This window comes from Etheostoma spectabile, unplaced genomic scaffold (assembly GCF_008692095.1).
Source record: "Etheostoma spectabile isolate EspeVRDwgs_2016 unplaced genomic scaffold, UIUC_Espe_1.0 scaffold00005908, whole genome shotgun sequence".
Classification (NCBI taxonomy): Eukaryota; Metazoa; Chordata; class Actinopteri; order Perciformes; family Percidae; genus Etheostoma; species Etheostoma spectabile.
The window spans coordinates 1,939-29,561 of NW_022603310.1; the positions used below are offsets into that span (position 1 = coordinate 1,939).

General features: G+C 42.3%; 1 protein-coding gene and 10 non-coding genes across 11 annotated transcripts; 4 read left to right on the forward strand and 7 right to left on the reverse strand.

Moving 5' to 3' along the window:
• The first annotated feature begins 699 nt into the window (after positions 1 to 699).
• Positions 700 to 772, forward strand: trnat-ugu (transfer RNA threonine (anticodon UGU)). The gene has a single exon. It is a non-coding gene; the product is annotated as a tRNA-Thr (tRNA).
• Positions 773 to 1,377: 605 nt separating this feature from the next.
• trnat-agu (transfer RNA threonine (anticodon AGU)) lies at positions 1,378 to 1,451 on the reverse strand. The gene has a single exon. It is a non-coding gene; the product is annotated as a tRNA-Thr (tRNA).
• A 1,703-nt stretch (positions 1,452 to 3,154) lies between these two features.
• Positions 3,155 to 3,228, reverse strand: trnat-cgu (transfer RNA threonine (anticodon CGU)). The gene has a single exon. It is a non-coding gene; the product is annotated as a tRNA-Thr (tRNA).
• A 718-nt stretch (positions 3,229 to 3,946) lies between these two features.
• Positions 3,947 to 4,020, reverse strand: trnat-agu (transfer RNA threonine (anticodon AGU)). The gene has a single exon. It is a non-coding gene; the product is annotated as a tRNA-Thr (tRNA).
• Positions 4,021 to 5,538: 1,518 nt separating this feature from the next.
• On the reverse strand, positions 5,539 to 5,754 carry LOC116677814 (small nucleolar RNA U3). The gene has a single exon (XR_004329062.1). It is a non-coding gene; the product is annotated as a small nucleolar RNA U3 (small nucleolar RNA).
• A 1,399-nt stretch (positions 5,755 to 7,153) lies between these two features.
• trnak-uuu (transfer RNA lysine (anticodon UUU)) lies at positions 7,154 to 7,226 on the forward strand. The gene has a single exon. It is a non-coding gene; the product is annotated as a tRNA-Lys (tRNA).
• A 400-nt stretch (positions 7,227 to 7,626) lies between these two features.
• Positions 7,627 to 7,699, reverse strand: trnam-cau (transfer RNA methionine (anticodon CAU)). Its single transcript has one exon. It is a non-coding gene; the product is annotated as a tRNA-Met (tRNA).
• Positions 7,700 to 10,200: 2,501 nt separating this feature from the next.
• On the reverse strand, positions 10,201 to 10,273 carry trnak-uuu (transfer RNA lysine (anticodon UUU)). Its single transcript has one exon. It is a non-coding gene; the product is annotated as a tRNA-Lys (tRNA).
• Positions 10,274 to 15,182: 4,909 nt separating this feature from the next.
• trnag-gcc (transfer RNA glycine (anticodon GCC)) lies at positions 15,183 to 15,254 on the forward strand. The gene has a single exon. It is a non-coding gene; the product is annotated as a tRNA-Gly (tRNA).
• A 190-nt stretch (positions 15,255 to 15,444) lies between these two features.
• On the forward strand, positions 15,445 to 15,516 carry trnaq-cug (transfer RNA glutamine (anticodon CUG)). Its single transcript has one exon. It is a non-coding gene; the product is annotated as a tRNA-Gln (tRNA).
• Positions 15,517 to 25,084: 9,568 nt separating this feature from the next.
• On the reverse strand, positions 25,085 to 26,261 carry LOC116677813 (zinc finger BED domain-containing protein 5; the record flags this gene model as incomplete). The annotated part of the gene is made up of 1 exon (XM_032508064.1): positions 25,085 to 26,261. A coding segment is annotated over exon 1 (1,177 nt), but the record flags the coding sequence as incomplete, so codon positions are not given.
• Between the last annotated feature and the right edge of the window lie 1,362 nt (positions 26,262 to 27,623).

The window sequence follows — 27,623 nt, forward strand, 5'->3', positions numbered from 1 at the left end:
TCATTTTAACCAGGTTTGATTTCAAGCCACCACAGTTGCATTTACAGGTTGAAGCCATATACAACATTAACATTACATGTGTTACCAGTTCTTCTTTTATTCTGTAGTATTTCAATTTCTTTGCGGTAAGTCATCCCCAAAAGGATTAATAAAGATAAGTCTAAGTCTATCTCAGAAAAAAGTCAACAAATCTGAAAATCTTCAGGGTATGTAGCTCAGTGGTAGAGCTCCTGCTTTACATGTTACATGTTACCCCTAAGTGCAAACAGCAGAGCAGAATAGCACAGCGGAAGCGTGCTGGGCCCAAAAACCCAGAGATCAATGGATCACAACTTATTCTTACTAAATCCTATAGCAGAGGATGGTTCCTTGAACTTTCCTGCAGTATAGCGACCCCTGCCGACCTATTACTGCCAAATGAAAACTACGCATCTCTTCCCCTTGACTCCTCCAAAATGACGAGTCTGCTTCTGAAGCATGAGTTTCTTGAATAAAGTAAGATTGAGTATGCTGAGATCGAGTATGGTCACGTGACTGCACAACGACGTTGATTGGTGAAACACAGTCATGTGGGTAGAGCCTTCAGCGGAAGACTCTCTCTCATAGCTCTCTCTGGAGCTGCTTGACAAAGATGGATGGATGGTTGGAACCCTGGTCACTAGCTCATTGTAATCTTGCATGACAGGCAATCCTGTAGGAGGCGCTGTAGCTTAGTGGTTAAAGCACCTGTCTTGTAAACAGGAGATCCTGGGTCCAAATCCCAGCAGTGCCTAATCATCAGTTAATGTTTATGTTATCTGCACTACAAAGAGTGTATATATTTGTTATTTGTTTTTGCTATAGTGCTTAACAAGCATTATATTATTTTGCCCAATTGTGGCGTGTTGAGGGGCAATAAATATCTAAAGTGAAATGGATTGGACCCATTTTTTAATGCTTTTAAACCTTGTTGTTGGGGCTGAACGTGGCCCAGGTGTACACCATGACCCTGTGACATCACTATTGGGTGGGGTTTCAGGTGCATGTGATGCTGACTGAGGTCAGAGGTGAAATGAACATGAACTTTACAGGCCAAGGCACTTTGGGCGCTGACTGTGTGATTTTAACATCTTCGATGCTGCTGTAATAAAAATTAATACATTTATTTTTGATATTAATTGACTATATTAGGATATGCAACTGAAGGAAGAATCTTTATGCCTTTGCATTTGGATGCTTTTCTGTTGTTTAGATATGGCTACATTCACATAAAGTATCCAAAGAGTACAATACTGCACTCTGTTCAGTTGCTTACACCAAGTTCCTCGTAGCTGCTAATCCAAGTTTATCTCCTGAGGAGATGATGACACACCAACAGAGGTAATCTCTGCAACAACAAGGTGCTGCTGGGATTTGAACCCAGGATCTCCTGTTTACTAGACAGGCACTTTAACCAACTAAGCCACAGCACCTCCACGAGTACCATCCGTGTTAAGTCTAATTTATTTGGTGCAGAGACTACCTCTGTTTGCGTGTCATCATCATGTCAACCCAACTCCCGTTAAGATACCCTGGTAGCAAATGAAAATGGCATGTTACATTTACACAGAAACACCAATAACATGCCCACAAGGTGTTCTATTTGCTGATAACTAATGAAATTAATTAATAAAGCACTACTTTGGCTCCACTACAGTTCTGTGTCAGTCAACTGCTCCATTTCACTCACCACAGAGTGAACTTTAACCAACTAAGCCACAGCACCTCTGGGGATGAACACGGCTGCACGGCTATATTGGAGGCACTCGGTGTAAACAACTGAACAGAGTACAGTGGAGTATTGTGCACTTTGGATACTTTAAGTGAATGTAGCCATGTCTAAACAACAGAAAATATCCAAGATGCAAAGGCATATAGGGAAGGATGATATTTTGAGAATTACAGTTTATTGGCGGTTGACCTCAACTGAGGAGGTAATAGAGCGGTGGAAGGTGATTCTTCCTTCAGTTGCATATCCCGATATAGTCAACAATATCAAATAATTAATTTATCAATTTTCATTCCAGAAGCATCGAAGACGTTAAAATCACACAGTCAGCGCCCAAAGTGCCTTGGCCGGTAAAGTTCATGTTTATTTCACCTCTGACCTCAGTCAGCATCACAACCTCGGGGTGATGTCACAGGGTACTGGTGTACACCGGGGCCACATTCAGCCCCAACAAAACAAGGTTTAAAAGCATTAAAAAATGGGTCCAATCCATTTCCCTTTAGATATGTATTGCCCATCAACAGGCCACAACTGGGCAAAATTAATTATGGTTGTTAAGCACTTTAGCAAAAATAAATAACAAATATATACACTTTGTAGTGCAGATAACATAAATATTAACTGATAATGAGACATTGCTGGGATTTGGACCCAGGATCTTCATTAAGTGATAACTAGGCACTGTTGCGATTTGGACCCAGGATCCTGTTTACGAGACACGCGCTTTAACCACTAAGCTACAGCGCCTTCTACAGATAAGCCTGTCTTGCAAGAATACAATGAGCTAATGAACAGGGTTGCTTCCATCCATCCATCTTTGTCAAGCAGCTCCAGTAGGGGACCCCTACAAACTCCGGCAAATGAAAACAGCTGAACGTGTCCTTGAGCGACGCCTCAGGACTCACTGTTGATAGGCAGGCCTACCGAGAACAACAGAAGTCTTATGCAAGGACCTTGAGAGATGAGAGACCCTTTCCCATCATGCCATTTCTCATGGAAAGCCATGGAAAGCTTAAAACACAGTCCTAGTTTAGTCCTCCTCAACAGTCAACATAGTGTTTGCTGTGTGGTGTGTCTGTTTTTATTTCTCTCATGTAACAGTATTGACCAATACGGTAGGCATTCTAACCTCAGCTGACACGCTCACGTCATGCAGGCAGTGTGCAGGAGCCCTAAGCTTCCAAGGTAAGACTGAAATTCATGATAATAAAACCTTTATAATCTTCACACTAAAGTTGCAAAAACACCTCCAATAAAAGGCTTTATTCGCTTTACATGGACACATGTAATGTTAGGGTACAATACAACATCACATGTCACTTTAGTGATCTAAAAAAATCAGGCAATAACTGGTTGCACACGTAAAGTATCGGCAACCATGTGGTAACACTTCATACCGTGATGACCAGGCACTGCTGGGATTTGGACCCAGGATCTCCTGTTTACGAGACAGGCGCTTTTAACCCCTAAGCTACAGCGCCTCTGCAACTAAGTCCGTCTTGCAAGAATACAATGAGCTAGTGAAAAGGGTTCCTCCTTCCATCCATCTTTGTCCAGCAGCTCCAGCAGGGGACCTCAAACTACCCTTGCCGAGCCACATAAACCAGCTCCGACTGGGGGATCCGAGGCGTTCCCAGGCCAGGTTGGAGATGTACTTTCTCCACCTAGTCCTGGGTCTTCCCCGAGGCCTCCTCCCAGCTGGACGTGCCTGGACCAGCTCTCTACGGAGGCCCTCCTTACCAGATGACCCAACCACCTCAGTTGTTTACACCAAGTACCTCCATAATGGCCATGCATCTGTGTTCATCCCCAGAGGTGCTGTGGCTTAGTTGGTTAAAGTGCCTGTCTAGTCAGCAGAAGTACCTGGGTTCAAATCCCAGCAACACCTTGTTGTGCAGAGATGACCTGTACTTGCTTTTAAGTTGCCTGCTAATCAGATGTTGTTGTGGGCGGGGCATTAAGTCTGACTCAGTGGTGAGTGAAATGGAGCAGTTGACTGACACAGAACTGTAGTGGAGCCAAAGTAGGCATTTATTAATTAATTCATTAGTTATCAGGCAAATAGAACACCTTGTGGGCATGTTATTGGTGTTTCTGTGTAAATGTAACAGGCAATTTTCATTTGCTACCAGGGTACTTTCACAGGGATTGGGTTGACATGATGATGACACGCCAAAAGAGGTAATCTCTCCAACAACAAGGTGCTGCTGGGATTTGAACCCAGGATCTCCTGTTTACTAGACAGGCACTTTAACCAACTAAGCCACAGCACCTCCACGAGCAGCTACCTGTTAAGTCTTAATTTGTCTTTTACCTTGTGTGAGCTAAACATACAGTACACTGACTGGCAGTATTGGGACTAACGGGTTAGCTTGCCTAGGCTTGGCGGATCAATCCTATCCAGTCAGTCTGCAGAAGAGGTAGAAGTACCTGGCAGGTCTCTCCCTTCAGCAGTTTGAGAATGCCAGCCCACTCCTTCTCATTGGTGCTGATCATCCACATCTCACCCCCATTGAGCCAGTGAAGCTCGGTCCACCAGGTCGACCACTCACTATTCGAACCAGACTTGGGGGGGACGTTTCAGAGCCCAGCACGGATCGTAGAGCAACAGCTACGGCCGCAACAGTACCTTCTGACGTCCACTGTTCCTTCCAACATGGAGCTCTTCCAGATTGTTGAGAATCTCTTGCAGCTGGATGTGCTGCCATACAAAAATGAGAAAGTGGTGACTAGGTCAAGACAAGACCAGGAGGCAGTAAGTGTGCTTGAAGAGAAGACTACGCGTGTGGAGGTGGACAGAAAACTCTGCTATGCTGTAAACAGTTTCCCTAACTCACCCGGCAAGGGAAAAGTACAACGCATAAAAATTAAGGTAATGGGTGGACCTCTGATATCTATCGGCTATAATTTAAACATATAAGTTCAGATTTTGTTGTTCTGCAAGCTCTCACCTTTTGCCCCATATTTCCCTTCATATGAGTCCGAGCCAGCAGCACTAAGGAAGAGCAGCCTGTCCTACGGCGAGTGGTGGCGACCCACGGGGAAACTTTGGTTTCCCAGTCAGTTCCAGTAGTACAGGTGAGAAAGTGGTGGATAAAACGAGGACTGTGGGTCGGCGTTATTGGTACGTGAGTGGAAATACATCCAACATGCTAACGCATATCCAACGCCATCACCCAGACATGCCAATCACTGGAACGAGACAAAAAAAACTGTCCAACGTCTCCTCCCTACAGTGGTTAACAAGCCTTTAGATCCAAATACAAATAGAGCCAAAAAATCACTGAATCAATCAGGATTAACACATCACCTTCAATGCCCCGTATCCACTCGTAGAGTAACCTGGCTTCAAGTATCTGCTGTATGTACGCAAACCTTGTTACAACATGCCATCCCGTCCACCGGGACTTCAGTGTACCGTTCCAACCCTTTAATACATGTCAATCAAGCTGAGCTTGTAAAGGCCACACCGTCTGATTAGTTAAGTGGAAACACCTGTGGGAGTGGAACATGGATGTGTAGAGCTGGGCTTTCAAACAATGTACCTTTTGACATGTCAAAGTAGGAAAAGCAAAGGTAGAAATAAAAATGAATTATGGCTTAACTCAGTTTACATTTTTACACCGGACATAAGGCATTACAAAGTCAAGAAAGTAGGTGTTAACCCTTTCAAGTAACCTTGTCCAGCATGGACTGGACATTCTTCAAGACTGACTATAACTTAAGTTAAATAGAAAGCTTAGTATGTTTTATTACTTTCACACGTGTTAGTTTTCCACATATCTGCTACTACCACTCTGAACATATTCCCTTCTTCAATACTCCATAAAGAAGCAAAGAACAATCATCAATGACAGAGAGCATATGAAGTGAATCATTAGTCTCTGTCAACTTCATGCTCAGAAAGGAACATCACGACTCATCATCGTGGTAAGCGAGACCAAACACTTTAGAAACACATTCCTCAAGTCAGAAACTCTAGAAATGATCCCTGAAAGTATAGTCTTGGTTGGACTCGGGGGGGGGAACTGCATCTCATTCACTGCAGAGTGATTGTCACTCAGGGTTCAGAGGGACAGAAGCTAATCGTTACGTGCTCCAGATGACTCTGAGGTGAGAAAATCTATTTAGATCTTTAAGAAGACCGATATGTAGATTGAATTAGATTTTCAGTCACTGTTGTCTCAATACTTCAGTGTCAGCCTACTTATTCTCTCCAAGAAATGCTCCAGTCCTTTCTTTGCATTAATTGGTCTCAGAATGTTGCGGGTTAACCACCACTTTTGATTATTGGGTACAAAAAGCACTCAAGATATGTATTTATATCATTTTTTTAAATGTCTCCAAATAATGTTAAAAGTTAGTTTTTGGTAATTTTTAGTATTCGCTGGTTTATTAAGTCAATTCGGCGATGACGTCACACTGGGGAGCGAAGTCTCAGCCTGGCACTAGAACTACGGCGACTGACCCGGATGAGGAAGAGGAGGAAAAGCCAGCAGCCAAATAATTAACGAAATAACGAAACGGGCATATTTGTGTTAACCATGACACGCGGGACAACAATGGGACGGTTGGGTTTAGGAAGCAATAACGGCACTTCTTTTTCCCACAGCCCTCTTTTTAGAAGCATCGGTAGCTCAGTCGGTAGAGCGTCAGACTTTTATTCTGAGGGTCCAGGGTTCAAGTCCCTGTTCAGGCATGCAGTTGCACATTTTGCTTGATGCCATGATAAATTGTACACTTTGGCAATCCTTAACACTTTCAGACACTGTATCATTTAAGTAACATGCACAAGTCTTTAAAAAGAAATGTGACTGTTTTTCATGCAGGTTTGCATCATAACAATGCGGGTGCTATCTCTAAATGAACAATGGGCAACCTACATCCATCTTGATGGCACCCAAATCTCTGTGCTGATCTCCCTGCTTGGATGGCAAGTCATCTGGTGGATTTTTTCCGTCAAGAGGAAGCTGATCAAGAGGGAGAGTTGTTTTATTGTACCAACTAGCAGTAAAGTTTATTTGTCTGGAGCCATAAAATTGCATTAGGTTATCAACGTTTTCAGCGAAAAAGAAAACCACAGCTCAAGTCCCTGGTAAGGCAACAGCTTGATTCTGGGATATGTATGAAGTGCTCGCTAACGTCATCTGTCATGGAGGTTTGCAGGATGTTCACAGTCTGCTAGTGGCCATGATGAGTTGTGACTTTGAGCTTTTTAATTAACCTTTTTGGCCAATTTTCAACCAGTTTGTGCAATAACATTTGGTGTTGCATTGTGCAAATTATGGTCTACCCTCCTGCTGTCCAGAAGACCGTGATCATGGCAACAGCTCAATGGTCTTCATTTACTTGCACTTTAATCTGTAGTTCAGCAGATGGTTTTTTCCACAGTCACTTGCTTTTGAAGCCTGGGTAGCTCAGTCGGTAGAGCATCAGACTTTTAATCTGAGGGTCCAGGGTTCAAGTCCCTGCTCAGGCGTAGAGTTGCACATTCTGCTAGATGAGTTGTCCATTTGAAGTGCTTGTATGGACATGGACAAATTCAGATGCTATCATATCATGTGTGTTCCATGCGCAAGTCTTTAAAAAGAGTCGTATATCATAACAATGTTGCTGGTAAGTCTAAATGAACAACCTATGGGGAACCTACATCCATCTTGCTAGCACCCAAATATCTGTACTCATCTCCCTGCTTGGATAGTATGTCCAAGGACATACCACATATGTTCTATAACCCTTTTCATTGGTTTGCTACGACTCTTAAATAATTCCTTTCATTGTATCAATCTCAGAAATAACCAAAGAATGACAAATTTCATTCATGTGCTTGTGTTCAACCACCTGTCACTGTTAGCAGCAGTAGTGTTTTTTAAAACACCTGCCCCGTGTGAGGGTTGAACTCACGACCTTCAGATTATGAGACTGACGCGCTGCCTACTGCGCCAACGAGGCTATGAAAGGCATTGCAATGGTTGGGAAAATCTCAGAAAAACTAACCATTTGGTCGTCAATCTTAATAAAAACAATGTTTGTGGAGACATATGTACTCACACAAAGGCTAAGATCAACACTAGATGCTTTGTCATGACCCCATGAAAAGGGGAGACAAAAGACCGTGTGCAAAGGTTGTATACATGTATGCAAGGTGTATGCATGGATGAGTGTGAGGTATGGTGTCAGTGATTTATGCTGGACAGTGTAAAACTAACAAAGATGAGGGGGAGAGGTGCTGGACTGAGAGCACCTCTAGGGCAATCACAGATGCACAACCAATAATAAAACACTACTGAGTGAATGCGTTCAGAAAATGAAGAACATTGTTCAGAAAGCTTTATGAAGCTTCATTTGACCATAACTATTAACCACCTGAACCTGGTAAAAGGTATGAGGTTCTCATGAATAGGTAGCTAGTGATTTACCTCCTGTAGATGGTGGTCGGTATGCCAACGAGGCTTGGAAATTTGCAGATGGTAATTCAGAGGAGATGTAACAGTTTAAAGTGTAAAGTAACTTAATTTTCTAAATTGTCCGCCTACAGTGGCATCGAGAGCTCTTCTCTAATATTACCGGGTACGCAATAGCTATTCAACTTTAGAAGGTATTGTTGATTTCAGAAACAACGATAGACAGCACCATCTTATCACAACGCCCATGTTTGTGTTTCTTCAAAGTTTGCAAAAACATTCACATTAATTGATGAGATTTTGGAGGTCAAAGGTTCAATGTCAAGGTGACTGTGTCCTCATGTCTGTCCATCCGATTCTTGTGAATGCAATATCCCTGAACGCCTAGAGGGAAGCACTTTAAATTTGGCATACATAACCACTCTTAGTCGCGGATGAACTGATTTCGATTTTGGAGGTCAAAGGTCAAGGTTACTGTTTCATTTCATTTCTCCTGACCTGGTGAGCTTTGGAGATGTAAATTTGTGGGTTCAAGTCCCATCTGGGGTGACTTTCAGCAGATTGGCACAATGGAAGCGTCCTGGGCCTCTGACCTAGAGGTTGATGGATTGAAACTATCCTCTGCTAACGCTGATTTCCATGGTGAGATGAATAATGATAAAACTGCTGGAAAAGTTGTTGACAGCCCATAAAAAGTGTTCTGGCAGATTAAAAAATTGACATCCACTACCCTGTCAGGATCCTGTAGTAATGCTGACTTTCCAGTGATGTTTACAGGTTTTGATCATATCCATCGGTTGCATGGATGGGACATCAATACCCCGGTTCTATCACCTGATCGCTGTCTTGTCTTTGTTGTTCAACAACTATTTGGGCTCACACCTTAACACACCCGAAGCATCTCAGCCTAAAAGGACCTGTACCTCAAAGGACTCTCAAGCACTCCCAGCTGTGCTTTTGCAGAAGAGCGCCTTGTTTTCTTTTAGCTTGGGAAAAGGCTTTAGCTTATGACAAGGTAAACAGATTGCACCATTGTGCTACTCATTAGTGTGTCCACTTCAGTTATGTTTTGAAGCACATCCTTAGAGCTAATGGCCCTCATTTATTAACCTAACGTACGACAGGCTTCACGTGAGATTCATGAAACGTTCGTATCACACCAATCAGAGCGTAAGAATGATCGTACATTGATAAATGCAGCGGCTAGAAACGATTGTAATTTAAATATCACGCCCCAATACATTCTCAGTTTTGAGGCCTCGCCTCTATTATTTATGACATGGCCAGACATAATCCGGCTAAGAAGCGGCACTTTTCAGAGGTGGGGATTTAAAGCCTGACATCCCAGGTGCTCTGGTGCAGCCAGATACCACCAGGCCCAGGGGAATATGCCGCCTAAGAAAAATGCAATCCTACCCGATGAGAAGAATAAACATTGTGCAAATAACGAAAATATGAATACATTAAACATATACGGGCATTGAACATACTGCTGCAGTCTCAGTCTTTGGATGGTATAGGTAGCGCCCCGTCAGACATGTCATGATATAGCAGGTTCTCATGATTGAGAACCTACTATATCATGACATGTTTAATTTACTATATTATGATTTTTGAGACAGGTCCTACTGAAGTTCTGTTGGATCAGTCAGGATGGCCGAGCGGTCCAAGGTGCTGCGTTCAGGTCGCAGTCTCCACTGGAGGTGTGGGTTCAAATACAACAAAAACAATCTCCAGAATTACAAATTAAAGTGCAAGTAAATGAAGACCATTCTTTCTTTTTCGCTCAACACGACACCAGCACCACAGCACTTAGCCCTCGTGACAAGAAAAATGCACCAGATGACCTTCTATCCAAGCAGGGAGATGAGTACAGAGATTTGGGTGCTTGCAAGATGGACGTAGGTTGCCTATTGTACATTTAGACTTACCAGCAACATTATTATGATGCAAACCTGCTTGAAAAACAGCCACAATTCTTTTTAAAGACTTATGGATGGAACACAAACAATATGGCAGTATCTGAAGTGTTCAAGAACCTCAACTCTACACCTGAACAGGGACTTGAACCCTGGACCCTCAGATTAAAAGTCTGATGCTCTACCAACTGAGCTACCCAGGCTTCTAAAATAAAGGACTGTGGGAAAAAACAATCTCCTGAACTACAAATTAAAGTGCAAGTAAATGAAGACCATTAAGCTGTTGCCATGATCACGGTCTTCTGGACAGCAGGAGGGTAGACCATAATTTGCACATTGCCTGAGAACACCAAATGTTATTGCACAAACTGGTTGAAAATTGGCTAAATTGGCCAAAACGATTAAAAAACTCAAAGTCAAAACTCATCATGGCCACTAGCAGACTGTGAACATCCTGCAAACCTGCATGACAGATGACAACAGTGAGCACTTCATACATATCCCAGAATCAAGCTGTTGCCTTACCAGGGACTTGAGCTGTGGTATTCTTTTTGCCCAAAATGTGATAACCTAATGCAATTTTACGGCTCTAGACAAATAAACTTTATTGCTAGTGGGTACAATAAAACAACACTCCCTCTTGATCCGCTTCCTCTTGACGGGAAAAATCCACCAGATGACTTGCCATCCAAGCAGGGAGATCAGAACAGAGATTTGGGTGCTAACAAGATGGATGTAGGTTGCCCATTGTTCATTTAGAGATAGCACCCGCATTGTTATGATGCAAACCTGCATGAAAAACAGCCACATTTCTTTTTAAAGACTTGTGCATGTTACTTACATGAGACAACAGTGTCTGAAAGTGTTCAGAATTGCCAAAGTGTACAACTCATCCAGCTCATCCAGAACTCGGCCAATTTTGCTCAATTTGGCCTTAATTGTTTCTGGACATCTGTTCTTTTTAAACAGTTAAAAAGCAGGCCGGTTAGCTCAGATTGTTTGAGTGTGGTGCTAAAAATGCTAAGCACCGGCAGACACTTTAGGGGTACTAAAATCGCCAAACCCTACGCCCAAGATCATCTGTATCCACCTTTTTTATGCACAAATTGGCCATTAGCGCAAAACAAGTCTCAATCTCTATAGCTCTACTTTCCACGTCTTTTGTAGCAAGGCCAAAAACCATACAGTTGTAAGGTTGTCTACTCAGTAAGTGCAAATATGAGTCACAGGTAACTAATGTGCCTAGCATTCAATCTATTTCCTTCACCAAAAGCTAACTGGCCACCTAATTAGTCTGCCTTTTTTACAAATGTTACCTCGCTCCTGAATTTCAGATAAACTGATAAACCGTGGAAATTCAGATTTGGAAATATTACTTTCTTTTTTGCAACCATGTGGCCTTATGGACAAGGCATCTGACTTTGGAGCAGAAGATTGAGGGTTCAAGTCCTTTGTGGTTAGAAACTCCTGTCTACCTCCAGAAACCCAACGGGAGCATGTAGCACCTTGGTTTGGACTCTACAGTCGTGCTTTTGCGTCTTTTTGCAGGTCAACAACATATGCAGTCCCTACAAACCATACACAACCAGGTAGCCCATCTAGAACTGGCCCAATTTTTTCAAACAGTTAAAAAGCAGGCGGTTAGCTCAGATGATTTGAGTGTGGTGCTCATAATGCTAAGCACGGCAGACACTTTAGGGGTAATAAAATCACCAAACCCTACACTCAAGATCATCTGTTTCCACCTTTTGTTTGCACAAATAGGACATTTGCGCAAGTGAAGAAGTTCTTGTATCTCAAAGGCATATGAGGTTGCATACAGATGGAGAGAAGGAGGAGGAGAGAGGTACCTAGTGCATCATGGGAAGTCCACCGGTAGTCTAGGCCTATAGCAGCACAACTGAGGGATGGTTCAGGACTCACCCAAGCCAGCCCTACCTATAGGATTTATCAAAGAGGAGAAGTCTTAAGCCTACTCTTACATGTGGAGATGGTGTTTGCCTCCTGAACCCAAACTGGAACCTGGTTCCACAGGAGAGGAACGCTCTGGCTCCCATTCTACTTTTGGAAAACCTGTTCTTGACTTGCCTTTTCCCACATCCCACTTTTCCCGCAAATCTCGGTGGAATGTGTTTTAAGTCACAGTATAGGTGAAAAAAATCAACCTTTCAACTTTCCACATTTAGTTTAAAGTAAGCTTACAGGTTTAATGTCCTTGGCCATTTAGACTGTAAACAGTACATTAGTGGGGGCATGTTGAGGAATCATCTGGTTGAAGCTTGAAGAAGCTCCACATTTGACAGTATTGACTGGAAGTGATAGGCTTTGAGTTACATGGGGGATACACACTTTGCATTGAGTCTCGTAATCACCATAAAAATTAGGTATCACTGAAATTTGAACTTGTGTTGCTGCAGTCAGAGTATACAGTGCTCATCCTGAATGGGCCAATATAGTGCATCAGAATTGCTTGTTGAATGGTCTATTAGCTTTGGAACCCCCCTTTCCCCACAGCTTTCAATTGTCAGATATGGGTGGGGGAGTGGACACTGTGTCCAACCCTTTCTGTGTAAAATAAAACAACTAAAGTAGTCTCTTGGATGAGAGACAAAACTTCTGTGGAGGACCTTTTTACCAAGTCCTGTTGCCCTTCAAGGTTCAAGGAGTCTTTATTATCCCCGGGGGGCAATTTGTTGTGCAGCAGCATGTAACATAAATAACACACAGGTTATACAAGACAACAGCCATACATCTAGAAATAAAATAAATACGTACTACACGGAAGTCTACACCTCACATTGACTTATTAAAAATCCTATAGCAGCAGGGACAAAAGAGTTTTTGTGTCTGTTTGTCCTGCATTTAGGCTTTAGACCGAATCTGCGGCCAGACGGCAACAAGATGAAGCAGCTGTTCAGGGGGTGACTAGGGTCAGCCAGGACTTATTGGGCCTTCTTGAGGGACCTTGTCTCATATACAGAGCTTAAGTCAGTCAGAGGGTTGTGAGAAATCTTGCCACACACCTTAACTATATATTGCAGCCTGTTCTTGTTTTTCAGCTTTGGGGTAACGTTATTAAAATCTGACAGCTCCTCACTAAAATCATAAATATTAAAACTACTATAAAAATCGTTTGAGAGGGCAAGGTGTGACATGCCATTGAGGGGGATCAGACATTTCTTAGGTTGCATCTACATCATTGCTTTCACACCCTCCCATGCAGGACGTGAGTGGCCTGTGCTCAGCATGTTCTCAACTTTGTCCTTATAATTAAGTTTTGTAAGCTTAAGTTCCTTTTTAGCTTGTTTTTGAAGTACTCTGTATTGAGTCATGTTACCTTGGTTGAAGATAATATTTCGTTGATTAATTATGCTTTTGACAGATTTGGAGACCCATGGTATATTATTTGGACATAAGGAGATAGATTTACGAGGGATGACTAAGTCCTCACAGAAGGGGATGTATGCAGAAACAGTCTCTTTGAGCTCATCAATGTCCTTACATTTGTTTTTGAATAGATCCCAGTCAGTGCAGCAGTAGCATTCCTGTAGACACTGGATTGATTCATCTGACCAAACCGGAACTAACTTTTGTTTCGGCTTGTTTCTCTTCAGGGCCGGTTTGTTAGACGGAACCAAATGAACAGAGTTGTGGTCAGACATGCCGAGTAGAGCTCTGAGGTAGGACTTATAAGCATCTTTGATGGATCCATAACAGTTGCCATGTTCTTTACATTTAAGAGAACATGAATGTGCGCAAGAAACGCAAATGCAAGTACAGTGTTTTGTGAGCATTTTATTGTAAACACATGTAAAGTTACCATGTGTTTGTACACAGTAGACATATCTACTGCTGTATTCACTGTCTGTGGCAAGTCCTTCAAAACCTGTTCTTGACTTGCTTTTTCCCACATCCTCTGAACGCTTAGCTAACTAAATGACTTAAGTTGGCCAATAATTGTTGCTTTTTCATCTTCATTGTGATTGTTGTGTGCCTTTAATATCACACATGTGAATATTATGAAAGAAATTGACAAGCAAACCCTTGCAAAATTTTTGCAGGTTCCATGGTGTAATGGTTAGCACTCTGGACTCTGAATCCAGGGCTCTGAGTTCAAATCCCAGTGGAACTTGCTTTTAAGTTGCATGTATGGATTAGCTTAAGTTAAGTGTAATGTCTTGTTTGTGTTGTAGTATCTATAGAGATTTGTGGTGTAGTATGGAACCATTGTGTCCTGTCTTTTATGTTTTATGAAACTTATTGCCGCCGGTCTTTGCAGGACTCCCTGGAAGAAGAGTTACTGTAGCTCAATGGGATTGTTCCTGGTTAAATAAAGGTTAAATAAAAATAAAATGAATCTGTAATATGTCCAAACATTCCTCTCTTCCTTACCGACATACTGGAAGTCGGCCATGTTTAATTGGATGCTCTCCAGTTATTGCTGTTTGGTAGATTAACATTATATTTTCCTACTTTGGGGACTTTTCATTACATATTCTTTGTCTGATATTTTCTATTCCCTGTTTGTATTTTCTGTGACTGCATGTGGTTTTAAATCTGTTGGAGTTTCTTCAGACTAAAGTAAAGACACTGATGATGTCATCCAAAAGAAACATAAAGGACAGCAACCTGTTTCCAGAGGACACTAAAGAATGACGGAGCAGCAGGAAACAGAGCAGCTCAAATAGCAAACAGCTGATTTATTCATCTGACTCGTAGAATAACGCCAATGATTGACTCGTTTTAAATGTCTGGGAATGTGGAACAGCTCCATGCTGACTACCTGAAATAAAACAAGGCCACATGCTGATTATTGGGGACTTGATTTGATGGATTTATTCGTCCTGTCATAAAGTTCCGACATTAAGATTTTTACCGCCAGTTAAAAATGGAGCTGGACACGGAGGAGGATTCCTCCCTAACGGCCGCTCTGCTCTGCTCCGTGCCCCCGCTGTCCGGTAATAGTTAAAGCAGATAAAAACCTAAACAACACTCAAAAGCTTCAAGATAAAACTTACTTAAGAAGCTTCTTAATTCACGTTCAAGAGAAGGCCTATTTCCAGCCAGACTATGAATTGATTTATGAAATCCCTGTTATTAATATGTAGTCAGTCCCATATGGTCTAGTGGTTAGGATTCCTGATTGCCACCCATGTGGCCTGGGTTCAACTCCCGGTATGGGAATTGCTATTTAGCCAATGAAGGTCTGCCGAAAGATGCCCCTATATATAGACCTAATATATGTCTCTAAAATCAAATATTAGCCAGTAATTTTTGCTTTTTAATCTGCGTTGTGATTGTTGTGTGCCTTTAATATCACACATGTGGATATTATGAAAGAAACTGCCTAGCAAACCCTTTCAGCACTCCAAAAGGTTCCATGGTGTAATGGTTAGCACTCTGGACTCTGAATCCAGCGATCTGAGTTCAAATCTCAGTGGAACCTGTTTTTAAGCCACAGCACAGGGTAAAAAGATCAACCTATCAACTTTCCCAATCTTGTTTCAAGTGAGCTTACAGGTTTAATGTTAAGTTAATTTTGTTTTTAAACAAACTATTATATGTTATTTTGTATGGCTTCATCTTGTCAAGTATTATAACAACGTTTTGATACCAGGAACCCAGATCATTCAGTTTTTGCGACAACTTCTGGCGGTAAAATCTGCCAGCCATGTCTCTTCAGGTCCGTTGACAGTTTGAGCAAAGGGCAGCTCCACGTGCATCGTTAATTGTTTTTCCACAAGACAGAAGATGGGTGCACCGTTCCCGGTGACGCTGCAATACCGGGTCGATGCGTGGAATTTAGATTCGTGCATATACACATCAACTTTCTTTTACATTACTGCATATACACATCAACTTTCTTTTACATTACTGCATATACACATCAACTTTCTTTTTAATAAATGCATATACACATCAACTTTCTTTAAGATTTATGCATATACACATCAACTTTCTTTTTAATAAATGCATATACACATCAACTTTCTTTAAGATTTATGCATATACACATCAACTTTCTTTTATTTATCATCACCATTCTTTTGTCATCATCAAAATTCATTATGACATCAACTTTCTTTAGATCAATGCAAATACAAATCAACTTTCTTTTTGATTATTGCATATACACATCAACTTCCTTTTAGATTAATGCACATACACATCAACTTTCTATTATTACTGCATATACACATCAACTTTCTTTTGATTCATCATCACCATTCATTATGTCATCATCACAATTCATTATGACATCAACTTTCTTGTATATTACTGCATATACACATCAACTTTCTTTTGATTTATCATCACCATTCATTATGTCATCATCACTATTCATTATGTCATCATCACTATTCATTATGACATCAACTTTCTTTTAATAAATGCATAAACACATCAACTTTCTTTTGATTTATGCATAAACACATCAACTTTCTTTTCATTAAAGGACATAACAGCTGCTACTTAGCAGTTCCCAGTATATTACTACTTCCCAGTCCCAACCCTCGCGGTAATTCTCACTTGGTGTGCCGCTTTCCAAATCCAAGGCCTCACCTATTCCCCATTGTCACAGGGCCAATATTTTGTCCTTGCTGTTTTCTGCCAATCAAAAGTGCAAATCTTGCTACACTTTTGTATGGCTTTATCTTGTCAAGTATTATAACAACGTTTTGATACCAGGAACCCAACGAGGTTTCACAGATCATTCAGTTTTTAGGACAATTCTGGCGGTAAAATCTGCCAGCCATGTCTCTTCAGGTCCGTGACAGTTTGGGCAACGGGCAGCTTCACGTGCATCGTTAATTGTTTTCCAGAAGACAGAAGATGGGTGCACCGTTCCCGGTGACGCTGCAATACCGGGTCGATGCGTGGGGTTTAGATTTGTGCATATACACATCAACTTTCTTTTACATTACTGCATATACACATCAACTTTCTTTTTGATTCATCATCACCATTCATTATGTCATCATCACTATTCATTATGTCATCATCACAATTCATTATGACATCAACTTTCTTTTATATTACTGCATATACACTAGGGGTGATCCGAGTATCCGGCTGAAACGAGTATCCGGTACGGTTAAAGCACTTTTGCCGAGTACAAGTATTATCCGAGTAATATGAGTCAATATCCGTGCTCGGATTGAATAAAACTCCTCAACTGGCCGCGCAGCGTTCTGTGATAATCACAGCGCCCCCCCCCCCCCCCTACAAACCCGCTCGGATCAATCACACACACACAGAACATGGAGAAATGCGCTCTCTCTCGCTCTCTCTCTCGCTCTCTCCTGCTCCGTCAGTCAATTCGGTCTGCGGATCTGTTCCGTTAACGTTTAGGGTTGGACAAGGCCACAGGTTCAAATAAGCAGGTAAATCACCGTAGTTTTAGATGTTTAAATGTGCGCACAAGAAAGCTAAGAGATTACTGTGGGGAAAAGGAGACTGGCTAGGTTAACTTAAGATTTTAAACATTGTAAAAAATGTATGAAACATATGAACACGTTAAACATATGCGGGCATATAATATATACCTACAATATATACCTACAGTCTCAGTCTTTGGATGGTATAGGTAGCGTATCGCTACCGTGACGGCTGACATGCGCCCCGTCACAGTTACCAACAATTTTGTTAATGAATGAGTATTTCACATTGAACACTTACGATTGGGTGGTCGTTAAAAACAGGGCATTGCGAGTACAGATATAAAATCTAGAGTCAGAAAGGGGTACATATCACAATCCCAAAATCACAATCTCCACATATCACAAAACTGTTGCGTGGGGCCTTAGGTATTTGCTTGTATTACATCAAGTTTTCCAATAACATTAACAAGCATAACATTGATTATGGTGCCTGTGTTTGTCATGATGTGAAAAGTTGATAGTTGCAGTTAGTGTGGCCGAGTGGTCTAAGGCGCTGGATTAAGGCTTCAGTCTCTCTGGAGGCGTGGGTTCAAATCCCATCACTGCCATTTGCATATATTACATAGCTGGAAGGCAACCAATGTGATGTTTTAAAGCTGTGGCATTTGGCCTGAACTTGGTGAAGTAACTAGAATCATCCATCAATAACTTTGCTGAGATTGTTCCTTGTTAACCTGAGGTTCAACGATTGGTGAAACCTTCCTTTCCAGCACTTTGGACTAGAACATCAACAAATAATTGTGATAATTAATCGTGATCTCCATATTGATCAAAGTAATTGTTGTTATCACTTTGGCCATAATCATGCGTCTCAAAGAGATTTTATCAAACCAGGTTGGGCAAGTAACCTTTCTGCTGACTTCTTGTAAAAAAAGAAAGTAAAACAACCCAAAAACAGTTACTGCGATGGCTGGGAATCAAACCCAGGTCAACTGCTTGGAAGGCAGCTATGCTCACCACTATAGGCAGCTTTATTTGTATAGCACATTTCAGCAACAAGGCAATTCAAAGTGCTTTACACAAAATCAGTTAAACAGATAAAACACAAGTAAAAACAGTTAAAAATCACAAGCATAAAACACATGAATAGACAGTTAAAAACAAAGAGAAACATAAAACACAAGAATAAAATTTACAGTGCAGCATAAGAAATTTAAAGAAATGATTAGTCATTTAAAGAAAGGCAGCATCAAATAGAAAGGTCTTCAGCCTTGATTTAAAAGAACTGAGAGTAGCAGCGGATCTACAGGTTTCTGGGAGTTTATTCCAGATATGAGGAGCATAGAAACTGAAAGCTGCTTCACCCTGTTTAGTTCTGACTCTGGGGACAGAAAGCAGACCTGTCCCAGATGACCTGAGAGGTCTGGGTGGTTCATAGTGTAGTAGCAGATCAGCAATATATTTTGGACCTAAACCGTTAAGTGATTTATAAACTAGCAAGAGTACTTTGAAATCAATTCTTTGAGACACAGGAAGCCAGTGTAAAGACTTCAGAACTGGAGTGATGTGATCCAGTCTCTTGGTCTTAGTGAGGACTCGAGCAGCAGCGTTCTGAATCAGCTGCAGCTGTCTGATTGATTTTTAGGGAGACCTGTAAAGACCCCGTTACAGTAGTCAAGTCTACTGAAGATAAAGGCATGGACAAGTTTTTCCAAATCCTGTTGACACATAAGTCCTTTAACCCTTGATATATTCTTAAGGTGATAGTAGGCTGACTTTGTAATTGTCTTAATGTGGCTGTTAAAGTTCAGGTCTGAGTCCATGACTACACCAAGATTTCTGGCTTTGTCTGTTGTTTTTAACATTGTTGTTTGAAGCTGAGCGCAGACTTTTAATCGTTCCTCTCTTGCTCCAAAAACAACCACCTCAGTTTTTCCTTCATTTAATTTCAGAAAGTTCTGGCACATCCAGCCGTTAATTTGTTCGATGCACTTAGTCAGTTTTTGTATTGGACTATAGTCCCCTGGCGATAAGGTATGTAAATTTGTGTGTCGTCCGCATAACTATGGTAACTTATTTTGTTTTTCTCCATAATCTGAGCCAGTGGAAGCATGTAGATGTTAAACAGAAGAGGCCCCAGAATGGAGCCTTGCGGAACTCCGCACGTCATATTTGTACGCTCAGATGCATAATTACCTATAGACACAAAGTAATCCCTATTCTTTAGGTAGGATTCAAACCAGTTTAGTACTGAGCCAGAAAGGCCAACGCAGTTTTCCAATCGGTCTAGTAGTATGTCATGGTCGACCGTGTCAAATGCAGCACTGAGATCAAGTAATACTAAGATTGAAATTTTGCCATTATCTGTGTTAAGGTGGATGTCATTAAAGACTTTGACAAGAGCCGTTCAGTGCTGTGGTGTGGTCGGAAACCCGACTGAAAGGTATCAAAACTGTTGCTTAGTGACAAGAAATGGTTGAGTTGTTGAAAGACTACTTTTTCAATGATTTTACTTAAAAACGGAAGGTTTGATATTGGCCTATAGTTGCTCATTAGTGACTTGTCTAGGTTGTTCTTTTTTAAGAGTGGCTTGATTACTGCAGTTTTCAGGGCCTGTGGAAAGATACCTGAAAGAAGAGATGTGTTCACAATCTGTAGAAGATCAGAAGTCAAACAATTGGAAACATTTTGAAAAGTCCCGTTGGTAGAACATCAAGGCAACAGGTCGAGGTTTTCAGATGTTGAATAATGTCCTCCAGGTTTGTATGGTTGATCGTGTGAAATTCTGTCATATTGGAACTATTTTTGCTTGAACACTGTGACAACACATATCCTGGACTTGATATGGAGGCACTGACTGTTTGTCTAATCTTTTGAATTTTGTCTTTGAAGAAGGAGGCAAAGTCATTGCAGGCCTTGGTAGATAAAAGTTCAGATGCTACTGGTACTGGAGGGTTTGTTAACCTATCAACAGTAGCAAACAAAGCACGGGAATTATTATTGTTTCTAGAGATAATATCAGAGAAAAAGGACCTTCTTGCATTCCTCAGTTCCAAATTATAAATGCGAAGTCTCTCTTTATAGGAGTTATAATGGACCAGGAGATTGTTTTACGCCACCTTCGTTCAGCTTTCCTACACTCTCTTTTTTCTGTTCTCACCAGTAGGACATTTCTCCATGGAGATCTTTTCTTACCAGATACAACTTTGACCTTAGTGGGAGCAATGGCATCAATAACATTTGTAATTTACAGTTGAAATTATCTACAAGCTCACTGACTGATAGCCCAGAGAGGGCTGGTGTGGAGGAGAAAGCTGTATAAATGTGTCACTGGTGTTTTCAGTGATATACCGTTTCTGATTATCTTTGTTTGGACACTTTTGGGCACAGAGATAGTGCCGTTAAAGAAAACACAGGAATGATCTGAGAGAGCAACGTCAGTCACCACAACCTTGGAAATGTTCAGACCTTTGGAGACAATCAAGTCCAGAGTGTGCCCCTTATTGTGGGTGGGCTCCGTCACATGCTGAGTCAGTCCATAGTTCTCAAAAAACACAATACAGCTCTTTTGTCCCCCTGTCCTGGGGGCTGTCAACATGAATGTTAAAATCACCCGCAATGATTACACAATCAAAGTTAATGCAGATAATAGACAGCAGTTCAGTGAAGTCATCAATGAAGGTTGCACAATATTTAGGTGGCCTGTAGATATTTAGAACATCGCTTGAGGGGAAGATCTTAATTGAAGAGCAACATATTCAAAAGAAACAAAATTTCCATAACATATTTGCGTACAGTGGAATGAGTCATTAAACAAAATGGCGACTCCACCTCCTTCTTATTCACTCTATTCTCACTCATAAAACTGAAGTTAGGGGGAGCTGACTCGATGAGAACAGCAGCGCTGTTATTATGGTCTAACCAGGTTTCAGTTAAAAACATAAAATCTAGATTGTGCTTAGTAATAAAATCATTGATTAAAAATGATTTTCCTGCCAAAGACCTGACGTTTAGTAAGGCTAGTGTTAGTGTGTTTTCATTTTTTGGGACAGGCTGTAGCTGACGAGGAATGGATGCTAAATTTGCTAAGTTTGCAGTTAAGTGCTTATTCACCATTCTTTTCCTATACCTATCACAACAGAAATTGAGGAAGAATTGAATCCACAGGGCCCGGGCTTGTCTTGAAAAGAGTCATTAGTATCACTAGTCCTGCAGCCAAGGCCCGGCACATATCAGATAGTGCTTGCCAGATTTTGCACACAAGCGTCCTTATCAGTCTGGGGGGAAGGAGTTTTCTGACATCCTGGTAGTGGTGCTTGGCGTTTTACTTTTGCCCGGGTTGAGCCATGGGGGTAGGAAGGGGTGCATAATTGATGGGGGAAATAAGGGAAAGGGTGTGTGGAGACATCAGTAGAGACAGCGATGAATCCTCAGAAGGTTCGGGGTTGGGAAGGTTTGAGGGGTGCTGGACGGGTGAAGAGGGGAGTGGAGGTTTCGTGTCTCTGCTCTCTGGTCTCCCATGGTCAAATCTTTGCACAGGCGGGGGCTGTGCTGGATCACTGCCGCACTTTGTTGTGTCTCCTTTTGTTTTGTGACCTTGGCAGAGGGAGCAGATGTGTAGGCGCAGAAAGTAAAGCAGATTAGAGGTGAACAGCTTTACTCCTGGCTTGTTAAGGGAAAGTCTATCTGCTTTAAAAAGATGTCTGCGCTCCCAGAAAATGTTTAAATTGTCAATGAACTTCAGAGAGTGGACGGTACATTCAGTTGAAAGCCATTGTTTAGTCCCAACAGTCGGCTGAATCTCTCATCTCCTCTTCTGACTGACGGTATAGGACCACTGATAAACACATTTGCGCTTAGGGGGGTGACTGTGTCAAGCAGTTCCCTAAAGTCCAGTTTCAGCAATTCAGACTGTTGCTTTACAACATCATTTGACCCTATATGCAGAATAATGTTCTTCACAGTTGGGTGTGCTGCCACGATATCTGGGATTTTTGGGTCAAGTCAGACACCATGTCTTTGGGAAAACATAGTATTTTGGTGTTTTTACTGTTTTTAAATCTTTTACAGCAGAGTCACCCACAATCAGGGTTTGAGGCCCAGTTGTTAGCTTTTTACTTTTTGAATTGCTCTCAGTCCTTACCCTGCTGTGTGGTGATGAGACGCAGTCCGGTCATCAGATGACTGTCCAGCGTCTTGCAGCAGAGGAGCAAATCTGTTATCCAGTTGCACACAAGGTTGTTGGGGGGGCATTTTGTTGCTTATTTTCCCTTTTGCAGCTGTCCACGGCTGTGTCCTACTAGGTACAGGGGTTGAAGAGGCGCTCTGCCCAGATGATAATGCAGGCCAGCGGTCATATCACAAACCTCAGGGCGCTGTGCCCGGCCCGTTAGTCGTCCTCCCATTTCCCAGGAAAATGATTACTCTTAGGCTTCGCACCAGACGAGTTCCAGGGAGGACCGCCACTTGTTGATTTATTACCAGTTCCACCCTCCTGTTTCTTTGTAGTCTTGTTGGTGCTAATTAGCCGTGTGTTAGCATACTTCTGTCCATGTTATGGGTCCATGGTAAAGTGGTGTCATTTCCACAAGATCCGTTAACTTCCACGTTCACTTCTAGAAGGTGAACCTTGGTTTCCAGAAGTGCAATCTTCTGAAGGAGTTTGTAGTAGTCTTCTACGGAGAAAGGAGGCATCTTGCTGCTAATTAGCTTTAGCTACAATCACTGTAGGACAGGCTTGAGCTATTGGTAGGCCACGCTCACGCAGAAAAATTTTAAAATATGGCAATAGCCTACTATGTCTACAAAAAATGTATAGTCCAGTGTTTTTGAAGTGTCCAAGAGCCGCTGCTCATAGTTTCTCAGAGGAAAAGCACGATTATCAGCAAAAATATCAGCAAAAATATGCAAGCAGAAGCAGGAGCAAGCAGCAAAGCGTCTGCACTGTAAGAAGCAGGAAGCAAGGGCTTATACCACCATCACTGGACAATGCATTGTTCACTTCAAATCTTGTAATACATTTGGGCATTGAGACTGGTTCAAACCCTGCTCGAAGGAGCAGTCTTTTCCAGAGTTTCCCTTCAGGGATCAATAAAGAATTTCTGATTCTGATGTAGAGATGGACAGACAACCCAAAAGTATAATACTTCTTGCCGAGACATAACAAGAAACAAAAAAACTGACTATTGTAAGTAATGAATGGCTTCATGAATAGACAACCATCATCCCAATGTATGCCATTAACAGTCTATGAGTGGTCAATTAGAGTCCAATGACTTTCTTTGGAGCAACTCCTTTTTCCTCCAGATAGAGCTCATTCAGCCATAGAAAGTACCAGTTAGTGCTGAATATCTATTCCAAAACTCCCATTCTTTTATTTATTTAGCCAGCGGTGGACAACTGGTGAAATGTACTTGCTCTGCATGTGTTAGTGTCTGATGATGAACTCACAACCAAGACAACCCCAAAGAGAAGCACTTATGAACACAATGATCATCAGTGTCTTTATTTGAGGTAATCTGAATGTGATTACAATGACATCTTAAAGATGAACTGAACTGAAAAACTAACTTTTGATAACTTGTTGGTTATGGTAATTACAAATGAATTACACTAAAAAAATTATTTTAAAAATCAATATAGCTTTTTTTTAAGCAACACAAAAATTGCATTTGTTAGTATTAGAACGCTGACAATATCGATGACGTCACTGGCATGGTAGGACGCATTTGAGCCTGTGAGGGACAGGCCTGTAGTGTCTGACTACCACCACATGGAGGACAATCAGTTTCAGGCTCCACTGAAGTACAGGATCGCCTCGGGGGGAGTGACAGTGACCGTGTGTGTGGGCGCAGCTTACTGTCATGCACTCTCCTTATTGTATTCAAGCACATTATGCATTTTAGGAAATAGACTGCTTATATATCGTGTCCATTTAGAGAAAATAGAAAAAACATGGTTAAGGTCCTGTTCGTTTACGAAAATAGAGGCAGATAAATGGAAAATGTAATTGGACGCATTAATCTATGGCAGGGGTTTTCAAAGTATGAAAGGGTGAGCCCCCCTCCAAGGAGCACAATGCCTGCTGTGCCCCCCCTCCCCAATAATCAACCCACACACAAACAAATGCCACTCCAAAACACCTTCTAATTGCTTTTATTTTAGAACCATCTCATCTTTTAAAATGACAATTTATCTGAATGAAATTCAACACATGAACATTTTAAAACATTTCCTCCCATTTTAATTATTTTATCAGGGGCTTTGTATGGCAAATACGCACTTTTTTCATTTTTCTAATAAGAGCAACCCAAAACTCATTTTTTAACCGTTTTCTCAAACAAACATACCAACAGTGTTTTCATATCTTAACAAAAACATTTTGATCAGATATTTGGAACATATCTGTAAATGTTGCACATTTCCTTGAAATTAAAAAAAATAAATCAAAAACCTAAACAGTTGCAAAATCGTGGAGCTCTTAGTTTTAGTGGGAACAATGTGCTTGTGCTTTTGATGCGCAAATCTGGGTAATGCGGGGTTGCACTGATGAGAGGTTATAACCGCAGATCATCTTCAACCAGCAGCCTTGACCGGTATTTGCTTTTATCTTTGCGAGTGCGGAAAACCCACATTCGCAAAGATAGGTTGAAGTGAAGGGGATGAGCACGTTCACTGCCTTCGTGGAGAGCTGTGGAAATTCAGTCCCTACTGACAGCCAAAAGTGCGCAAGTGACACGTCACTCATCCTCTGTTTCAAGTCCATGTCACAGCTCAGCTCAGCCAGAGCCTCTTCCTCTCCTGCTGAAAGTCCATCTTTGAGTGTCACGGGGAAGGAAAATGGGTTTCTCACCCACTGGTTTGCCATTGTCTCCTCTCCAAAATACTCTCCAAACTGCTTGCGCATTCCCTCCAAATGCGCGCAGACCACCTGCTGTAAACACTCCACCTTCAGCTCCGCTCTGGCCAAAACATCCTCTAACGTGGGAAACATTTCCACTGATCCCCGCTCCACACGCGCACCCCACAGTTCCAACTTTTTCCTAAATCCACAGAGTTGATCGTGTGCGTAAAAGACGTTGCACTCTTTGCCCTGCAGACAGATGTTCAGTGTGTTTATCTTTTCGAAGACATCCGAAAGATAGGCAAGCTTTGCAACCCACTTCATGTCTTCCATGTGTTTTACCAGTGGAGAGTTGATTTCAGCGAGGAAAAGAAGGACTTCCTCACGGAGATCACAAAGGCGCGTGAGTACCTTTCCTCGGGAAAGCCACCGGACCTCCGAGTGCAGAAGCAGCTGTTTAAAGTGCGCACCCATCTCCTTGCAGAGGATGGAGAAAACACGGGCATTCATGGCGCGCGACTTTATAAGGTTAACAATTTTTACTGCCTCGTCCAGCACAGTGTGCAGCTCTTGGGGCATCCTCTTAGTTGCCAAGGCCTGGCGGTGGATTATGCAGTGCGTCCAAATAGCAGCCGGGGCGACCTCTTGCACCTTTTTTACCAGACCACTGTGCCGGCCTGTCATTGCCCTTGCCCCATCAGTGCATATTCCACAGCAGCGGCCCCAGTCCACATTATTTTCCCGCATGAAATCATTCAAAACCTTGAAGATTTCGTCTGCTGTCGTGCGCGAGGGCAGAGGGTGACAAAACAAAAACTCCTCATGCACATTTAGCTCTTTAACAAAACGCACGTACACCATTAATTGAGCACAATTGGCAACATCCGTCGACTCGTCCAGCTGAAGGGAGAAGGAGGGGCTTTCACGAACACTGTCCACTACCTGTTGCCGCACATCTGCGCCCATATCTGAGATTCGGCGTTGGATGGTGTTGTCAGACAACTGGATGACATTCAGTTGGCAGCAGTAGCTTCTCCCATCATTACTGAACACATGTCCTTAGCAGCAGGAAGAAGTAAAGTTTCACCGATGTTGTGGGGTTTCCCCGTCTTTGCAATGCGTAAGGCCACCCGATAAGATGCTTCGGTTGCCTTAGCGTTAACAGTACTGAACGTCTCTATTGTTTTTTTCTGTGTGCACAGCTCCTTCAGCTTCCTCTCAAAAAACTCCCGCGGCTTGGTCACTAAACTTGGGTGCTTTGTTTCAATGTGGCGCCGGAGCTTACAGGGTCTCATGCTATCATTAGCCAGAACCTCCTTACAGATTACACATTGCGGCCTTGGAGCATCATCGGGAGCAGTCCAGGAAAATCCAAACTTTAAGTAGTCGTGGTCATACTTCCTCTTTTTTCTATTTACGCCAGAGCTTGTCTCCCCTGCCTTTTTTTTAACTAAAAATTTGTCCATTCTTTACCGCAAGCAGATAGCTTCTTCTCCGGTTTATTTTTTCCCTCGCACCGTGCCTCCCCTAAAGTGCTCTAGCGCCCCCCCGGGGAGGCGCGCCTCACACTTTGAAAACCCCTGATCTATGGGATCGCTTGTTAACTGCACGTAGGAGCGTTACCCCAGTTTGACTATAGATGCGCGGAGGAGTCTGGAGTTTTGCGGAGTTGGCAGATTTTTACAATGGAACTAGCAGCTGTTTCTGCATCAACAATGTGCCCTGAGACGGCGAACATCAGCTAGCTTCAGGGTGATTAGAGAGGGATGTTGGATTCTGTGGTTTAGCTGAGACGCGGACATCAGCTAGCTTCAGGGGGAGTAGAGGGACGTTGGGTTCTGTGGTTTAGCTAGCGGCTAACATCTGCTAGCTTCAGGGGGAGTAGAGGGACGTTGGATTCTGTGGCTTAGTTAGCGGCTAACATCCACTAGCTTCAGGGGGAGTAGAGGGACGCTGGATTCTGTGGCTTAGTTAGCGGCTAACATCCACTAGCTTCAGGGGGAGTACAGGGACGTTGGATTCTGTGGCTTAGTTAGCGGCTAACATCCACTAGCTCAGGGGAGTAGAGGGACGCTGGATTCTGTGGCTTAGTTAGGGGCTAACATCCACTAGCTTCAGGGGGAGTACAGGGACTTGGGTTCTGTGGTTTAGCAGCGCTACATCCGCTAGCTTCAGGGGGAGTGGAGGGACGCTGGATTCTGTGGCTTAGTTAGCGGCTAGTAAACGCATTATTATTGTCGGAGTCTGGGTTTATTTCTACAGTCAATGGTTGGAGTGCTAGCTTGTGGAGTTTGTCATAAGAGCTGCCATCGTATTTGCTGCTAGCCC